This window comes from Telmatherina bonti (genome assembly GCF_933228915.1).
Source record: "Telmatherina bonti genome assembly, chromosome: 10".
Taxonomy (NCBI): Eukaryota; Metazoa; Chordata; class Actinopteri; order Atheriniformes; family Telmatherinidae; genus Telmatherina; species Telmatherina bonti.
Window position 1 is genome coordinate 9,125,061 of NC_136628.1, and position 18,525 is coordinate 9,143,585.

Consider the following 18,525-nt stretch of genomic DNA (forward strand, 5'->3'; position numbering starts at 1 on the left):
GCAATCATAAAGACATGTTTTTTGGCAGGAAATCAGGTGTGTGTGTGTGTGTGTGATGGAACGGGTTCAAACCGGCGTGTCGCCGCGGAGATACAATCGTCATGAATCGTTCAAGCAACAATGAGCGGTGGCGTGTGGTGCAGCCTCCTCGTGCACAGCTACAATCGCTATGGTCGTCTCTGATGCTGGTGGTCTGATGCTGCAGTGAGGGTGCAGAGGCAGTGCTGTATGTGTGTGTGTGTGTGTGTGTGTGCGTGTGTGTGTGTGTGTGTGTGTGTGTAGATATGTCACATTGAGGGGACTCAGCATTGGTAAACCCCCCTAATAGAAATGTTTAGATTTTATGGTGAAGACTTGGTTAGGGTAAGATTAGGTGAAGTGTGTGTGTGTGTGTGTGTGTGTGTGTGTGTGTGTGTGTGTGTGTGTGTGTGTGTGTGTGTGTGTGTGTGTGTGTGTGTGTGTGTGTATACAGTGAGCAGTTGGCAGTGATGAGACATGATGTTAGCTGGGACGAGTTGGGACAAGGAGTCTCCCCAGGTGTGTCCAGCAGTGTGAATGAGGCGAGACTGAATTTCGTTGTCGTAGCTGGACCCCCAGTGGAGACTCCAGTGAGGTGGGGGGGGGGGGGGGGGGGGGGGGGGGGGGGGGGGGGGGGGAATTAGAGGTTAACCAGGTGGAGGTCGGAGGCAGAGAAATGGGGACACAGAGCCATGTCCGGGTTCTTCAGCTGCCGCAGGATCCTCCGGTGGAACTTGGAGCGGACCCGGTTGAACTCCATGATGTCGCTGGGATCCTCGTCCACCCAGAAGCGGTGGAACTCCTGCATCAGGTAACCTGCAACCACAAACATTTCCGTCTAGTTTAGCCTCCACTGGACAAGCAGCTCCTGCAGGGGAGGCATGCTCCAGTCCAGAAGAGGTTTCCAGACACCAGGAACCAGTTATGCAAACTGGTTGCTTAGCAACATGACATGTTTTTTGCATTTTTAATGGAAAAAAATCTGTGATGTAAGATTTGACTTGTGCAGCCTTCGGCTCTTCAGTGTGTCGCTGAGCTGCTGCTGCTGCCGAGATAGACGTGGCGGCTCTATGGTGGGAATAGTCTGGGGACAGTGAGGTGGACTCTCCTCTCTCTAGAACTGGTTGTTAGGAGGTTCCCCAGTAGCACGGCCCAGTAGCTGGATGAAATCCACACCATGTTCCAGAAGGTGATTTTGCTTGGGGTCTCTAAATGGCTAGCAGCTGCTGCTGGTGGAATGGTGGGGGGAGGTTTTCTGGTCCCACTTTGGTCCCCTTAGTACCAGTATGACATGGTTTAACCAGCACAGCCTACCTGAGTCCTGCTGCTGACCATGTCCATCCCTTTCTGACCACAGTGTAGCATCTTCTGATGGAAACTTCCAGCAGGATGATGCACCATGTCACAAAGCTCACATCATCTCCACCATGACGATGAGTTCACTGTCCTCCAACGGCTCCACAGTCACCAGATCTCAGTCCAGCAGAGCAGCTTTGGGACGTGGTGGAACGGGAGATTCTCATCATGATGTGCAGCAACTGTGTGATGTTTTCATGTCAACATGTTGTTGGATCTACGTCACTGAGAATGAAAGTAGTTCTGATCAGTGCTTTAAGTACGCAGGGGTACTCAGGACCGGCACTTTTAAATACCATCCCTTTGCATACCGGGACTTTTACCGGCTTTCTTCATCAATCAGTATACCTCCTACGACTTCAACACATATTACAACTTATATTTGTTTGTTAAAAAAAAGAAATAAATAAAAAGTTGCCTCAAAAGAAATGTATTGCTAAAACCAGTTTAGACGCAGAACGCCTGCTGTAGCCCACAACGTCACGCCGCACGTCACGTCGATCACGTTGCTTCTGTGTTTACATGAAGTGGACGTGCTTTGAATGAGAGGAAAGGTGGAGAAAAAAACTGACGTAGCTGTAATATTACAAACTGGAGCAGAGTAGAGTGATGACTGTAGTACTACTAACAGTCATTTACTACAGTAGTTCTACTTAGTAATTTATTACAATAGTACTACTTAGTAATTTATTACAGTAGTACTACTTAACAGTCATTTACTACAATAGTACTACTTAACAGTCATTTACTACAGTAGTACTACTTAGTAATTTATTACAGTAGTACTACTTAGTAATTTATTACAGTAGTACTACTTAGTAATTTATTACAGTAGTACTACTTAGTAATTTATTACAGTAGTACTACTTAACAGTCATTTACTACAATAGTACTACTTAACAGTCATTTACTACAGTAGTACTACTTAGTAATTTATTACGGTAGTACTACTTAGTAATTTATTACAGTAGTACTACTTAGTAATTTATTACAGTAGTACTACTTAACAGTCATTTACTACAATAGTACTACTTAACAGTCATTTACTACAGTAGTACTACTTAACAGTCATTTACTACAGTAGTACTACTTAACAGTCATTTACTACAGTAGTACTACTTAACAGTCATTTACTACAGTAGTACTGCTTAGTAATTTACTACAGTAGTACTACTTAATAGTCATTTACTACAGTAGTACTACTTAACAGTCATTTACTACAGTAGTACTACTTAACAGTCATTTACTACAATAGTACTACTTAACAGTCATTTACTACAGTAGTACTACTTAGTAATTTACTACAGTAGTACTACTTAGTAATTTATTACAGTAGTACTACTTAATAGTCATTTACTACGGTAGTACTACTTAACAGTCATTTACTACAGTAGTACTACTTAACAGTCATTTACTACAGTAGTACTACTTAGTAATTTACTACAGTAGTACTACTTAGTAATTTATTACAGTAGTACTACTTAATAGTCATTTACTACGGTAGTACTACTTAACAGTCATTTACTACAGTAGTACTACTTAACAGTCATTTACTACAGTAGTACTACTTAACAGTCATTTACTACAATAGTACTACTTAACAGTCATTTACTACAGTAGTACTACTTAGTAATTTACTACAGTAGTACTACTTAGTAATTTATTACAGTAGTACTACTTAGTAATTTATTACAGTAGTACTACTTAACAGTCATTTACTACAGTAGTACTACTTAACAGTCATTTACTACAGTAGTACTACTTAACAGTCATTTACTACAGTAGTACTACTTAGTAATTTACTACAGTAGTACTACTTAGTAATTTATTACAGTAGTACTACTTAGTAATTTATTACAGTAGTACTACTTAACAGTCATTTATTACAGTAGTACTACTTAACAGTCATTTACTACAGTAGTACTACTTAACAGTCATTTACTACAATAGTACTACTTAACAGTCATTTACTACAGTAGTACTACTTAACAGTCATTTACTACAGTAGTACTACTTAACAGTCATTTACTACAGTAGTACTACTTAACAGTCATTTACTACGGTAGTACTACTTAACAGTCATTTACTACAGTAGTACTACTTACCAGTCATTTACTACAGTAGTACTACTTAGTAATTTACTACAGTAGTACTACTTAGTAATTTATTACAGTAGTACTACTTAGTAATTTATTACAGTAGTACTACTTAACAGTCATTTACTACGGTAGTACTACTTAACAGTCATTTACTACAGCAGTACTACTTAACAGTCATTTACTACGGTAGTACTACTTAACAGTCATTTACTACAGTAGTACTACTTAACAGTCATTTACTACAGTAGTACTACTTAACAGTCATTTACTACAGTAGTACTACTTAACAGTCATTTACTACAGTAGTACTACTTAGTAATTTACTACAGTAGTACTACTTAGTAATTTATTACAGTAGTACTACTTAGTAATTTATTACAGTAGTACTACTTAATAGTCATTTACTATTTTAGTACTACTTAACAGTCATTTACTACAGTAGTACTACTTAACAGTCATTTACTACAGTAGTACTACTTAACAGTCATTTACTACAGTAGTACTACTTAACAGTCATTTACTACAGTAGTACTACTTAGTAATTTACTACAGTAGTACTACTTAGTAATTTATTACAGTAGTACTACTTAGTAATTTATTACAGTAGTACTACTTAATAGTCATTTACTATTTTAGTACTACTTAACAGTCATTTACTACAGTAGTACTACTTAACAGTCATTTACTACAGTAGTACTACTTAACAGTCATTTACTACACCAGACAATGAAGGTCAGATGCTGCAGACTAAGTGTACGTCTGGTCAGTATTTTGAGTTTTTGAAGATTATTTCTAGAATATTAATATTATATTACGAAGTGTTATGGACCAGACCTGATGCTGGGAAAAACATATTTCACAGAGGAAAAGTTTAATAGTAACACATTTTTAAATGAATCTGGTAATAAACCAAATAAGTGTAAATGTCGAACTTTTTGTGTTTTTAACCCTTTCATGCAGAGTGGCCCAGTAGTAGGGACCTATTTACAAGCTGGTTTCTTGCATATTCATGTATGAGGAGGGTATTTTTTAAATAAACCACTTTAGTGTTTGTTTGTTTTTCAAATAAATGTGAAAAATGTTGCATTGTTTTCATTATTAGGGTTAATGAACTTTAAGTTTATGTATTTACTTTTTAGTGTTATTTTTAATGTCCAGCAATGAGGCTTGAAGTTCATAATAGTGTCTCCATAATACTTTGAATTAGGCAAATGTGGATTTAGAACTTGATGTTTGTTTTTTTGTCATTTCTGCGCTGTCAAACTATTAATCTATAGATCAGTTTATAGATCTACATGTAAGTATCAGCCATGTTTTGTCCCATATTTGCAGACAAACTGACAGCAAGTCATTAAGGGAGTACCAGCACTTATTCTGTTCCACTTAAAGCACCGACCTGATAAAGGAAGGTGGACGTGATGAAGTTATGCAGGAAATAAACACAAGTGTTGTGTTTGTGCTGTAGATAAATTCTGCTTACAGAAGGTCTGCTGGAAGTGCAGCAGGCTCGGCATCTCTGGCGCCACGTTGTACAGATGGGTCTTCAGCGCTCCGCTCACCAGCAGAGAGTAGGCCAGATCCGTGATGTTGATGCCCACGATGGCGAACGAGTAGCTGGAGATGGGGACGAAGAAAAATCCTGGAGTCACGTGTCGAGTGAAAACACCTTCCTGCCCATTTCAACACACGATCTGGCCTGCTTACAAACCCACACACTCACACACACTCATGCATAAACTGCTCTGTGTTTGGGCCAATGCTGCAGCAGCACACACAAACACACACTTCCACACACACACACTTACCCGATAGCTTTATCAATGTTCTTCTGTTCCCATTCAGGCTTGTTCACCTCGCTGGGAAGGACAAACAGGAGTCATGTCAGCGACACCGAGCACCACAAGGTGGATCCAAACCAAACCCACAAGGAGCTCGCTTCTTTCTACTCATATATTTCCAAACGTAAAGAAAGTTCTACATCAGAACAGATCAGAAATATTACTCTGAACAACATCTGGCCAAGTCAAGACGTACCGCTTGCATACAGAAAACTACGCTTACAGGAGCTTTACATGCATGAAAGCTATGAATGCAGAAAACGAGTGAATGAAAGTGAAGTACCTTGGATTTCTGTGTGTGCTCCTACAGTGCACGAGACAGACAGAAAAGAAGGAAATGGGCAGGAATGGAGGCGAAGAAGGGGAAAAAAAAAAGAAGAATCTTCATTTGAGAAATGAGACAGTTTATACTGGGATGCAAGTGAGAAATAATGCAAAGATCAGGAGTCAGATGGTGCAGCGGGTGACGTCAAGCTGGAAGAGTTAAGCAGAGCGGTGATGGCAGAGGGAGAGGAGGGACAACCAGTTTCTGGTACATTAGAAAGTGAAGAGTCAAGTTTTTTAGTTTTGTTTTGGCACAAAATCCAAAGTAAACATAATCCTTAAAACTGAACCAATCTGCAGATTTTTATCCAAAACTCCTGTAGAAGTTGAAGCTTTTAGCCCCAGTCAGCTGCGGACATGATGTTTCCATGCAGATGTGATGTTTCCAGCCTCAGCAGACAGATTATGAGGCTAAAATGATGTAAAATGAATGTGTGAAGAGATACAGCAGCTTAAAGAGCAACCGGAAGAAGAAAACGGGATTTATTACTAACAGAGTTTTGTAGAAATAACACACAGATCAACAGCAGCCAAATCTTTTCTATCTCCAGCATTAAAACAAACACATCTGTACTTTCCACAAACATCCAGAAGGTGGCGCCCCCACCCCTCCATCGTATGAAAACTAAAAGGAGAAGGAACTAGAACTGGACTGACTGGACATCAGCTGCAGAAGAGGAGTAGAACTTCTAAACGTCTCTTTTATGATGGGTTCTGGACTAATACGGGTTCAGGTACTTCAGAGACTTCATTTCTCATGTGATAAGCTAAAAAACTAACCGTCCAACGTGCCTTTGATGCAAACAGGTCGCCGCCAACCTGCCATGTTCTGATCCAATCTTAGACTGAAAGAGTTCTGGTCCAAGTTCTTTCAAACCCTGTATATAATGCAGACGAAGAGCGAGTCCTGCTCTCTGATGGTGGTGTCTGACGGGTCTCCTCTTTACTGGCAAGGAGACGGTTTTATACTGGACTGCATGAAGCCGACGCGACCTTCTCACCGCGAGGTGACGTTCCCGCCGGAAACCAGAACATCTCAGCTTCACATTGCAGAGCAACAGTAAAGGTCGTTCTGAGGTCTGTAGTTTTTTCTTTCCTTCTTTAAACGCAGATTTTTAGGTTTGCTAAGTTCGTCTGGTTGCCTTTAACACCCTCCATTGTTATTATTGTTAAAAACCTAAAATTACTACGATCCCTGTCATCTTTATGCTCGCCTCCACAGCGTTTGGACTGTACAGAAGATGTCTGGTTTTTGTTTAGTGTTGTCTTCCTATCAGTGGATCAGCTGGGAATCTGTATGTCTCTTATCATCCATTATTGTTCTTTTGCTTGTTTACTTCTCTATTTGTTGTGTAAACACGGATAAAAGCAATAAAACACCTGTTACTGAAACAAAAACACAACAGAAACTATTTACACATTTCCACTTCTCATCTCCAGTTATTTCTGCTACTATTTACCTGCTATCCTCACTAAACCTCCTCCAGCTCAGCTGCATCAGAAACCTCTTCTTGGCTTCATTCCAGCCATACGGGATCATTATTTTTCTGCTTTTCTGATCACTTATTGATCTTTGGCCTCTCCTGATTGGACATTACCGCCAGTTTAAGCTCTCTGATTGGTGGAAAGTTAGACAGGCGAGATTTCATCATCATTTCTGAGGTCTTTTAGCAACATGGTGGTGATAGAGATCTTTTTTATGGTGAAAATGTGATAAATAATGGTGTTCTCACGGATCATTGAAGTCTCTGATTAAACACGACATGTTGCGTTTGGAGTGGAAATCTCCTGGATGGGATAAAACTGTGAAGATCATCTAAATGGTGAGATATCCATCACTATTTACTCCACACAGCGATGGCGTTCGGCTGTCTAGTGGAGTTTTAAGGGTTAAAGCTCCTGAGGTGAAATGCAGTATTGTTGTTTTCTGTCTTTACGCTCACATTTAACAGTTTTTAGTAAAAAAAAAATATGACTGGAACTCATCCCAGATGCTATCATGTGAAAAGCAGAAGACACCCAGAACAGGCTGCCAGTCCATCACAGACAAATAACTGTGCACGTGCATAGTGACTGTGTTCTGGTAAACATGCCAACACTTGGCATGTTCCTTAGATATTAACATGTAGAGGTGAGCTAGACATACTTGTGCTTTGGTTGCAGGGAGTCCTGAAGCATCTGCAGAGCTGTGGCCTTGTCGTGTTCTGCGAAATACCTGCAGAAAGATGAGAAAAGAGAAACTTATCTGCAGGTTTGATCCACTCAGCCATGTTTATGGAGCTGTGAAAGGTTTTCTGTGAAGGTGTGGTTTTCAGCTGGGACGGGAAGTGTTCTGCAGACTGGGAGCTCACAGCAGGTTGTGCAGACCCAGCAGACCCATCCCTCGGAAATCCGTCTTGGGATCGCTGCCCTGGAAACCGATCTCACACCACTGCTTGGAGATGCGGCCGGTGAGGGGCGTGTCAGGGCGGAGCTCCTTCCACAGCTGCAACACAAACACACCTCGTCTCAGTGCGGTGAACTCTTTCCATGTCCTGGTAGGAGATTTAACCCTTTTTATCCGGTTCAGCATGCAGCTGCAGAAAGATGAACACCTTCATCAGCATTTCCTCGTGTTCTGGGTTTTCACAGTCGTACGGCTCCCGGCGAAGCTTCTCCACCTCGGCCACCAGAGACCGGTAGCCCACAATCTGCAGCAGGCTGGCCTGCAGAGAGATGCCCAGCCTGGGGACACACGGGGACAGAAACACATGTCTGTCTGAGGGAAAGCAGGTCTATAAAAGACATGAGGCGATCTGGAGGAACTCATGAGGAAGAGGTAACGTAGAGACGCTGCAGGTGGAATGTGTGTGTGGTGTCGTCGTGTCTCACTGTGGGTTGGTGTCGGGGTTAATCTTCTTCAAGGCCATGATGTCCTCGATAGTCTTCTCAACCTTGTCAGGGTGGACACTGAGGGCAGACTGCAGCAGCTGCAGGGGACGACAAGATGGCGGCAATGAAAAGACAGACTGAGAAGACGAAGTAGGGACGTGTTGGGAGACTGAGACAAACTGGCTAAAATCTTTATATCATCGATTCACGCATTGATCGCTGCGATTACCTACCGGCAGGCCTGCCTGCACGCTCTGTTAAACCTCTGCAGATGATCCAGAACGCCGCAGGATGTCTGGTCTGCACACTGCACTGGCTTCCGGTCGCAGCACGCATCAAATCCAAAGCTTTGCTTCGAGATTACAAAACAATAACTAAAACAGCTGCTGTCTACCTTCATCCAGTCCTACACTCCCTATGGACAGCTACGTCCCACCAGTGAAAGACACCTTGTGTTACCGCCACTACGTGGGACCGAGTCACTAGCCAGACTCTTTTCCTCTGTCGTGCCACGATGGTGGAATGACCTCCCAAACTCTGTCCATTCTGCAGAGTCCTTGTCTACTTTTAAGAGCAAACTGAAGACTCAGCTCTTCACGGAGCACTCCCACACTTAGCTTAGCTATATTTGACAGAAGAGTTGAAGAACTTGGCCAGTTCTTTGCAACAAATATTATGGTATTAATTGTTTGTATTGTAATGTAAATAATATTGCGGGGTGGGAAAGAAAGACATAAAAAGAGCTTCTAGCGCCACATGTCAAGATTGACATCCAACTGGACTCCAGAAGTCCACTGGTACCTTCCTGTGATGTCCTCTACTGCTCGGTTTAGTGCTTGTGTTGTTTTCACTCTCATATGTAAGTCGCTTTGGATAAAAGCTTCTGCTAAATGACTGTAGAATAGAATAGAATAGAATAGAAGTGTTGAATATCTACCTCATTCTTGGAGTACCGCAGGGACGACTCTGGAAGAAAAAGGTGAAAAGTAACAGATTAACTCCAAATAAACTGAAAAAAATTGAAAATAAAAACTAAATGTCCACATTATAATGAGAAATAATAAAAACTAAAATATGAATAAAATGAAGTAAAACAATATCTAGATTTGTTGTTTTGCTGTGTTGTATACTTGAATATTATACACACACACACTTTGTAAAATACATCAAATATTCATTTTGTAAATGTGTTACTTTGTTATTAAGTGTCCTCAGCAGCTTGTTGAGGCGTTCTGCTAAAAACACTTTGATCCATGAAGCTGCTGTAGATGCTGCAGCAGGAAACATCTAAAACCAGCATGACAGCGGACCTCCAGGACCATCTGTCCATCCATCCATCCATCCATCCATCCATCCATCCATTCATCCATCCATTCATCCATCCATCCATCCATCCGTCCATCCATCCATTCATCCATCCATCCATCCCTCCGTCCGTCCATCCATCCATTCATCCATCCATCCGTCCATCCATCCATCCATCCATCCATCCATCCATCCATCCATCCATCCATCCCTCCGTCCATCCATCATCCATCCATCCATCCATTCATCCATCCATCCATCCCTCCGTCCGTCCATCCATTCATCCATCCATCCATCCCTCCGTCCGTCCATCCATCCATTCATCCATTCATCCATCCATCCATCGGTCCGTCCATCCGGACGGAGGAATGGATGGATGGATGGAAGGAGGGATGGACAGATGGACGGACAGATGGACAGATGGAGGAATGGATGGATAGATGGATGGATGGACAGATGGAGGAATGGATCGTGGACTGGACTGTCAAGACGTGGCTTTTCTTTAACATATTTTCCCTGCAGGTGGAAACTTTGAGCATAAAATGGACATTTCAGAGTTCCAATTCCACCAGAAAAACATCATTTTTCACTGATAAAAGTTAAAAAAAAAAAAGTTACTTTTTTTTAAATAACTTAATTCCAAATATCCACACTGTGACATATAAAGACATAAAAATGGCAAAAACATGAACAATGCTGGAGACAGAAGTGTTCTGAGGTTTTTCTTTCTTTATCGACCACCATATTAAATAAGAACGTTTTGTGTCAGGCAGCATGCAGCCTACCGATCTTGAGGGTCCTGCGAGCTCCATGTTTGTTGTTGTAGCAGATTCGCTGCAGCTCACAGCGGCCTGTAAACTTCCTAGCTACGAACTTCAGGCCCCTCCACAGACATTTGCAGTAGAGGAAGACGAAGAACTGGGTCACCACTCTGCAGAGGAGAAGACAGAGGATTAACAGGCTCTGATGACGCCAACATCTCCAACCTCTTTAAGGAAAAAACATTTTCCTGCTCATCATAGTTTCATGATATTTTACTTTAATAACTAACAAGTCATTTTAAAGCAAGTTCATAGCAGGTTCTTTCAAGTCCAAGCTCACATTTTTACACAAAATATCCCATAAAGTGGGATGTCATACTTTTACTTATAAAACCTGTAAAAACTTTTGGTAAAAATCAGCAGAGACACTTTAGGGGGAAGAAACAACATTGAATAAAAAGAGCAGCGGGATTTAAAGAAAAGGAGATCAGAGCTTTGTGCTTCACTCCCGCTGCAGCCTTTCAGCAGATCAAAGTGAGCTATTTTTGCAGCGGATGCTGCGAAGGAAAATGGCGATGTCATGGGAAATGCATTGTGACCCATTAAGAGACTGTGTAGGCTAAACGTTTCCCAGTCTTCATCTGCTCTTTTCCAGTCCTAAAAGCTAAAAAGTGCCTTTGTTTTGTACTGAAATGCTGTTTCCATCTATATGTTTTTCCATCTCTTTGGCAGCAAAGAGCGAGATATACATGATTAAAACCAGAGAAAGCTCCCTCTGTGAGCCACACAAGAAGTTTGCAGCCTCCGCAGGCAGAAATAAATCCCTGTGATGGTGAAGGATCACACCGTAACATAATCATTGGTGTCAAAGAAAAGGGAGAAAGTGCGGTCCAGCAGGATTCATCCTGTTTGGAAGCCTGCGGATGAGAGCGGCATACTAAACAGCTGATACACACTCTGTCATTTCTTAACCTTCAAGGAAGTGAGCGCTCAGCAGAAGAGGATGGAGCGAAGGTTCAGAAATCTCAACACGAGCTGAAGGTCTGCAAGCAGCTGACTTACATTGAAGGCTCTCACACTGTCAGGTCAGGAGAAGAGCTGCTGAAGCAGTTACAACATCTTTGTAAAGCCGCTTCATCTTTGTAAACAAATAAAATGATCTTTGGACACAGACTTTATTAGGAATTATGGTCAAATATATTTGCTGTCTTCTTCTTTACTGTTTCTATTGGATTCATCTGCGCCAGCTGCTTTGCAGATTTATGAACCTGGGTTTTAATCCAAAGACCGTGTGGAGGTGCATGATGTGTCTGGAGGAGGCTCCATGCAGAGAGTACTGGTACGGCTGCAGACTCGCTGCAGACACACTGAGCCTGATGAAGACCTGGGAGTCCAGAGGTGTCCTGCTCCGGTCCTCAGGACCACAGTCCTGCAGCTTTTCTACGTATCCCTGCTCCAACACACCTGACTTAAATAAATCAGTCATTGTGCAGAACTTTAAATATGTCCAGGTTCTGCTCATTGCTCTTATAGTTATGGGTAGTCTAGCCATCCATTACATATATAGCAATGGGGACGTCACCTGATGCACTGAGAAGTACCTCGCTCTATTTCTCTAATATATTAATGTATAAATATAAAACAATATTGCCGTCTCTAACTTATTTCTCCTTTTTTCCACAGGTCTTCCAGAATAAGTGCAGTTGTACATGTTGATCTGTCTTTCCTGTCCTCTCCACCCCAACCAGTCGAGGCAGATGGCTGCCCTCCCTGAGCCGGGTTCTGCCGGAGGTTTTCTTCCTGTTAAAAGGGAGTTTTTTCCTTCCCACTGTCGCCGCGTGCAGCTCAGGATGGGGGATTGGATCCAAGTCATGACCCGATGCAATTAGTGGTTTTTTATTATAGGATATGTATGAATTGGCTTGAAATGATGTGTCTGTAAAGTGTCCTGTGACAACATTGTTGTGAAGTGGCGCTATACAAATAAAGCTGAATTAAATTGAATAATTTATTGTAAACCAGGTGTGTTGGAGCTGGGATACAATGAAAACCTGCAGGGCCCACAAGGACCGGTATTACTGTTGACTTATCTGGTTGTTTGTCTTTTTTTTTATCTTTTATCCATGTAAAATGAAAACTTATTTTTCTAGATCTTTTTTCAAAGCCTGGAGACACGGTGGTGGAGGGACGATGATCTGGGCCTGTCTGACACGCTGCAGTCGTGCAAAGGACCATGAACTCCTCTGGACTCCACAGTGTTCCAGTCCGATGTGAGACCATCTGAAACCGCTTCATGCAGCAGGACAGTCATCAGAAACACAGCAGCAGGTCTACAACAGAACCAAGGTTGGAGTCCAGACCTGAACCTGGACCTGCATAGAGCTGCAGAAACCTCACCGAACTGGAAAGAATGGTCTCCATGACGACGAGACAAACAGAAAGCCATTGCACCATGCTACTGCTGCTAAAGGAGCTCCTGCATCATATGGTCATTTTCTTTGTGTTTTTTTCTTTATTTGTCGTTTGATTTTTTTGCACGGGGATGATTGTGATAATTATGTCAAATCTTTTGTTTTGTTTTGTTTTGTTTTTTTATATTTTATTATTGTGAGCAAATATACAAAATACATTCCAAACAGAAGGAAGACGTCTGTGTTCACAGGAATTTTCCATATAAAATCTGTTGTTTTTGGAGCTTGGCTTCTATCAGACCAAGTAAACTGAGACTTATTTTAGTTTCCTTCATGCAGGACTGCATCGCTGCACTGGAGCCCTTTCACTTCCAAACAGCCCCATTAAAGGTACGACATGAATAATTTGTGCATCAGTAAAGAATTACCACATTATTGTTCCACATCAGTCTAATTACTGTGGGCAAACAGCCGTTGGGGAAGACTATTGGCCTCCAGAGTTCATTAAAACGTAATGAAACTAAATGTTCTGAGAGGAAGAACAACTGAATGAGCAAGAAAAGAAGAAGGGATTCATGGTAAATAACAAGGCAAAGAATTGATGTTTATTTTGAAGTATTGCAGAGGACGCATTTCAGAATTCTCTGTTTGGTTTGACGTTGACTTTCAGGACTAAAACACGACAATTCAGCCGCGTTCTGAAACTTTCAGCTTGTGACTCAGAGGTTGGGAAAAGCGCCGTTTCACTGCTTTTTGTATCCCACAGACCACCTGAGGCGCGGTCCAGATGATGAAACACAACACTAAAAGCGACCAGGTCTGGACTCAGAAACACAGTTTGGGAAATAATGAACTGGTTTTAGAGATGACGCACGTCTTCATCGCTAACAGAGTTAAACTGTTAAAACTTCTCATTAACGCCACAGAATACAAGATGTTTTCACAATTCATTTGTCTTCATTCAGTAAACCCACCAGATTGTATTTATTTTATTTTATTTATTTTATTCATTGTATTTATTTTATTGTATTATGTTTGCCGTGTATCTACGAGGACAGATTTAATGATTTTCTCCAAAACCAACATCAGAATTTCTGAACAGAGACGTTTCATCAGAAACCAGAACAAAGAGATGAATTTCTTTTACATTTTCATCCTAGGAAACATCCTGGGGGGTTCACTGGGGTTGTATTTAACACCTTTGACTCCCATGAAAAGAGGAGATGATCACAAACGAGTTGTTCCTGATTAATGCCTGTGCTGCCTGTGTTGCTGTTATGAAGGTTTTTCTGGTTTAAACGTCAATAAAAGGAATTTTTATTCTGTGTTTGACAAAGTCTCATTAAACCCAACTGTAGCTTTGACCTTTGTACGTTTTTTAAATCAGCCACTTTCCTAGTACCAGGCGGGACCTCCTTTTTTCATTCTTGGTGTGATAAGGTGGATTTTCCTCCACGTTGACATGAAGCATCATGATGAGAATCCCCCGTTCCACCCCGTCCCAAAGCTGCTCTGCTGGACTGAGATCTGGTGACTGTGGAGGCCGTTGGAGGACAGTGAACTCATCGTCATGGTGGAGATGATGTGAGCTTTGTGACATGGTGCATCATCCTGCTGGAAGTTTCCATCAGAAGATGCTACACTGTGCTCTTTGTAATGGAGATGGTTTAGACCAGAGGTGTCCAGCTCCGGTCCTCGAGGGCCAGAATCCTGCAGGTTTTCTATGTATCCCTGCTCAGACACACCTGATTCAAATTAACTAGTAGTAGAGCTTAATCAATTGTGCACGTCATTGGCTGTTTGATCCATTTAGTGGAAGCTAGATGTGTTGGAACAGGAATACATGGGAAACCTGCAGGACAGCGGCCCTCGAGGACCGGAGCTGGACACCTCTGGTCTAAACCATCTCCATTACAAAGAAGGTCTGAAGAAGAGAAAATATCCAGCTGTTGATGTCAGTGGTCTGATGAGTCTCCAGTTCAGCTCCACATTCACATGGTAGGATCAGAATCTGCTGGAAACATCATGACAACATGGATCCATCCTGCTGTCAGGATCAACGCTTCAGGCTGCTGCTGCTGGAATGGTGGGGGGAGGTTTTCTGGTCCCACTTTGGTCCCCTTAGTACCACCATGACATGGTTTAACCAGCACAGCCTACCTGAGTCCTGCTGCTGACCATGTGGACACCCCTGGTTTAGACCAACAACACACCCTGCTTAAAGTCACTTAAATCTCTTTTCTTCCTCAGTTTGAACTTCAGGAAGTCATCTTCACCGTGTTTACATGTACAGAGCTGCTGTCACGTGACAGGCTGATGGGATATTTGTGTTAACAAGTAGATCTTAGAAAGCAGCCAGTTGGTGCATTTTCCATTTTAACCTGAATTCTTAACAAACTAAATAACTTGTCATCCTTCTCAGTGTCTGTTTGACTGTGTTCTGATCGGGATGTTTACATCGATCCCAGCAGAAATCTTTGCATTAATGTTGAACTGTTTGTTCAGCAGCTGAACAGGCCGCCGTGGAACAAAAGCAGAGCAGATCTATGAATAGAAAACGCTCTGAGAGCTGCAGGTCTGCACGTGCTCCATTACGGAGGCCTCCTGGCTGCAACCAAGCACCTCTCAACAACCTCTTCTGTTCGAGAAATAAAACTAAAAAGCTTAAGTCAGCGACTGGAATACATGGAGATAAACAGCGCGAGGCTCCGGGAGCGCGTGCGTGTGAGACATGTGAATGAAGCTGCGCCTCCATCTTAGCTTGATCTTACCTGAGGAAATGCTTCATGGTGGCGGCTGTCAGCCCTCAGGTGAGTCCGGTTCCGGTTCGGTTCTGCTGGGCCTGCGGAGAGCAGAGAGGACAGGAGGCGTCAGGCTGCGGAGCTGTCCGCGGTGCTGACGCCGCGCCGCCGCGTGCCGCAGCGGACAGCCCGGCTGTCGCGGTTCTGGTCGGACTCAGAACACACACACACACACACACACACACACACACACACACGAAGCCGTTCACGGTGCGCGTGGATGCTTGGTAGAAAGGTCTAATCCAGTAAAACCTGCAGATTACCGCGCGCTCTGATCAGCAATCCGACGCAGGAGATGAAGCGGCATCGAACTGCAGCCGCACGCGCTTCACGCGCACATTAAAACACGCAGCGTCCTTTTCTTACCGAGCTGTGAGGAGAACAGGGGCAGCTGAGGCAGGATGCAGCGTTCTGTTACTGGGCTTCAGCCTTCTGCCTCTCCTCCATGATGACTCCTCCTGACTGAAGCCACGGCGACGCGACGCGACGCGACGCAGCGCTGCGCGGCGCGGCGCGGCAGAACTGCTCCCGCACGCGCACCGCGTCTGCAAACAGCCCCACGTCAGTGTGGAAGTAAACACACAAAGCAAACATAAACAGCTTCAAGTCCACAATAACAGATCCACATAAGGAGATGAATTCACGGACTTTATCTTCTGCCACATGACCAGATGGCTCATAACGCTTTGGAAATAATACATAATTAAATATAATAATAATAATAATAATAATAATAATAATAATAATAATAATAATAATAATAATAAATCTTCCATCTTAAAGTTCCATCTACTCTTTGTTTTATTTATTCTGGCCACTTGGTGGCAGCAGCTACAAGCTGCTAACGCAGTTTCCATCAGGGGGGTTAAACACGGGGCCCGGGGACCAAAACCAGTCCGCCTGATGGATTTGGTCTAAATCTTTACTTGTTTCATATTTTCTATCTTTCTTACTGAATGGATGCGACTTCTGTTTGTACGATGAGGAGAGTCTGTTCAGTCAGGATTAGTTCTCACATGTGGAAATTTACACTAATAAATAACAGATCTGATAAAGTCTCTCTAATCATGATGTAAAACACTGATTTTTCACTTCCAGATATTTTTAATGTTTGCTGGTTTCTGGGTTAAGCGAGTTTATTTATACTTGTAGAATATAGATAGAATAGAATAGAATAGAATAGAACTTCACATTTTATGTACCAGACCATTTGGAGCTCTTTGTAAAACATTAAAGGCATCCCAGATGTTGCAAAGAAGCATTAAAATGGAGGGAAAGCAGCAACAAACAGCAAAACCTGACAATAAAATCTTAAATTAAAAAGATTTTTAGCTGCTGTGGAGATAAAAAAAAAAAAAAAAAAACAACAAAAAGAAATGTTTTTATGTTGGATGTAAAAGTTTTTCTGTCTGGTGAAAGTTTTATCTCCATCAGCAGGTTGGTCCGTTTGTTTGCAGCTTCTCCGTGTTTAGTCTGGACCCTGGTTTTGAATCTGGTTTCTGGTCTGGACTCTGGTCTGGTCTATAGTCTGGGTTTTGACCTGGACTCTGGTTTGATTTCTGGTCTGGCTTCTGGTCTGGAATCTGATCTGGAATCTGGTCTGGTCTCTGGTCTGGTCTAGAGCCTGGGTTTTGACCTGGACTCTGGTTTGATTTCTGGTCTGGCTTCTGGTCTGGAATCTGATCTGGAATCTGGTCTGGTCTCTGGTCTGGTCTAGAGCCTGGGTTTTGACCTGGACTCTGGTTTTTCTTCAGGTCTGCTTTCTGCTCTGGACTATGTTCTGGACTCTGGTTTGGTTTCCGGTCTGGTTTCTGGCCTGGACTCTGGTCTGGCTTCTGCTCTGGCTTCTGGTATGGACTCTGGTCTGGTCTATAGTCTGGTTTTTGAACTGGACTCTGGTCTTGTTTCTGATCTGGACTCTGGTCTGGCTTCTGGTTTGGACTCTGATGTGGACTAGGATCTGGACTCTGATCTGGACTCTGGTCTGGCTTTTGGTTTGGACTCTGATGTGGACTAGGATCTGGACTCTGGTCTGGACTATGATCTGGACTCTGATCTGGCCTCTGGTCTGGCTTTTGGTTTGGACTCTGATGTGGACTAGGATCTGGACTCTGATCTGCACTCTGGTCTGGACTCTGATGTGGACTCTGATCTGGACTCTGGCCTGGTTTCTGGTCTGGACTATGATCTGGACTCTGGTCTGGCTTCTGGTTTGGACTCTGATGTGGACTAGGATCTGGACTCTGATCTGCACTCTGGTCTGGACTCTGATGTGGACTCTGATCTGGACTCTGGCCTGGTTTCTGGTCTGGACTATGATCTGGACTCTGGTCTGGCTTCTGGTTTGGACTCTGATGTGGACTCTGGTCTGGACTATGATCTGGACTCTGATCTGGCTTCTGGTTTGGACTCTGATGTGGACTAGGATCTGCACTCTGGTCTTGACTCTGGTCTGGCTTCTGGTCTGGACTCTTATCTGGACTCTGGTCTGGACTCTGATCTGGACTCTGGTCTAGACTCTGGCCTGGTTTCTGGTCTGGACTTGAGTTTTATGACGGAAGTTGTCCGCCTGCTTTAGATTCTACTTACATATCACAGATGCATTCTGGGATTCTAGAAACCATCTACATGTTTGTAAACTCTATCCAGTGACTGACTGGAAACCAGTAAAGTCCTTAACCGCTTCAGGTCCTGGTCTACCGTTTGGTCGAGGTAAAACTGCAGTGACTGAGCATCTCTAC

At 42.9% G+C, this 18,525-nt stretch overlaps 1 protein-coding gene across 1 annotated transcript; it reads right to left on the reverse strand.

Moving 5' to 3' along the window:
• Window positions 1–658: 658 nt before the first annotated feature.
• Window positions 659–15,771, reverse strand: elmod1 (ELMO/CED-12 domain containing 1; the record flags this gene model as incomplete). The annotated part of the gene is made up of 10 exons (XM_079247935.1): window positions 659–834; window positions 4,954–5,087; window positions 5,279–5,329; window positions 7,782–7,850; window positions 7,987–8,120; window positions 8,230–8,359; window positions 8,507–8,604; window positions 9,444–9,472; window positions 10,597–10,742; window positions 15,755–15,771. The coding sequence occupies 10 exons, from the start codon at window positions 15,769–15,771 to the stop codon at window positions 659–661; spliced, it is 984 nt and encodes a 327-aa protein (XP_079104061.1).
• Window positions 15,772–18,525: the final 2,754 nt, after the last annotated feature.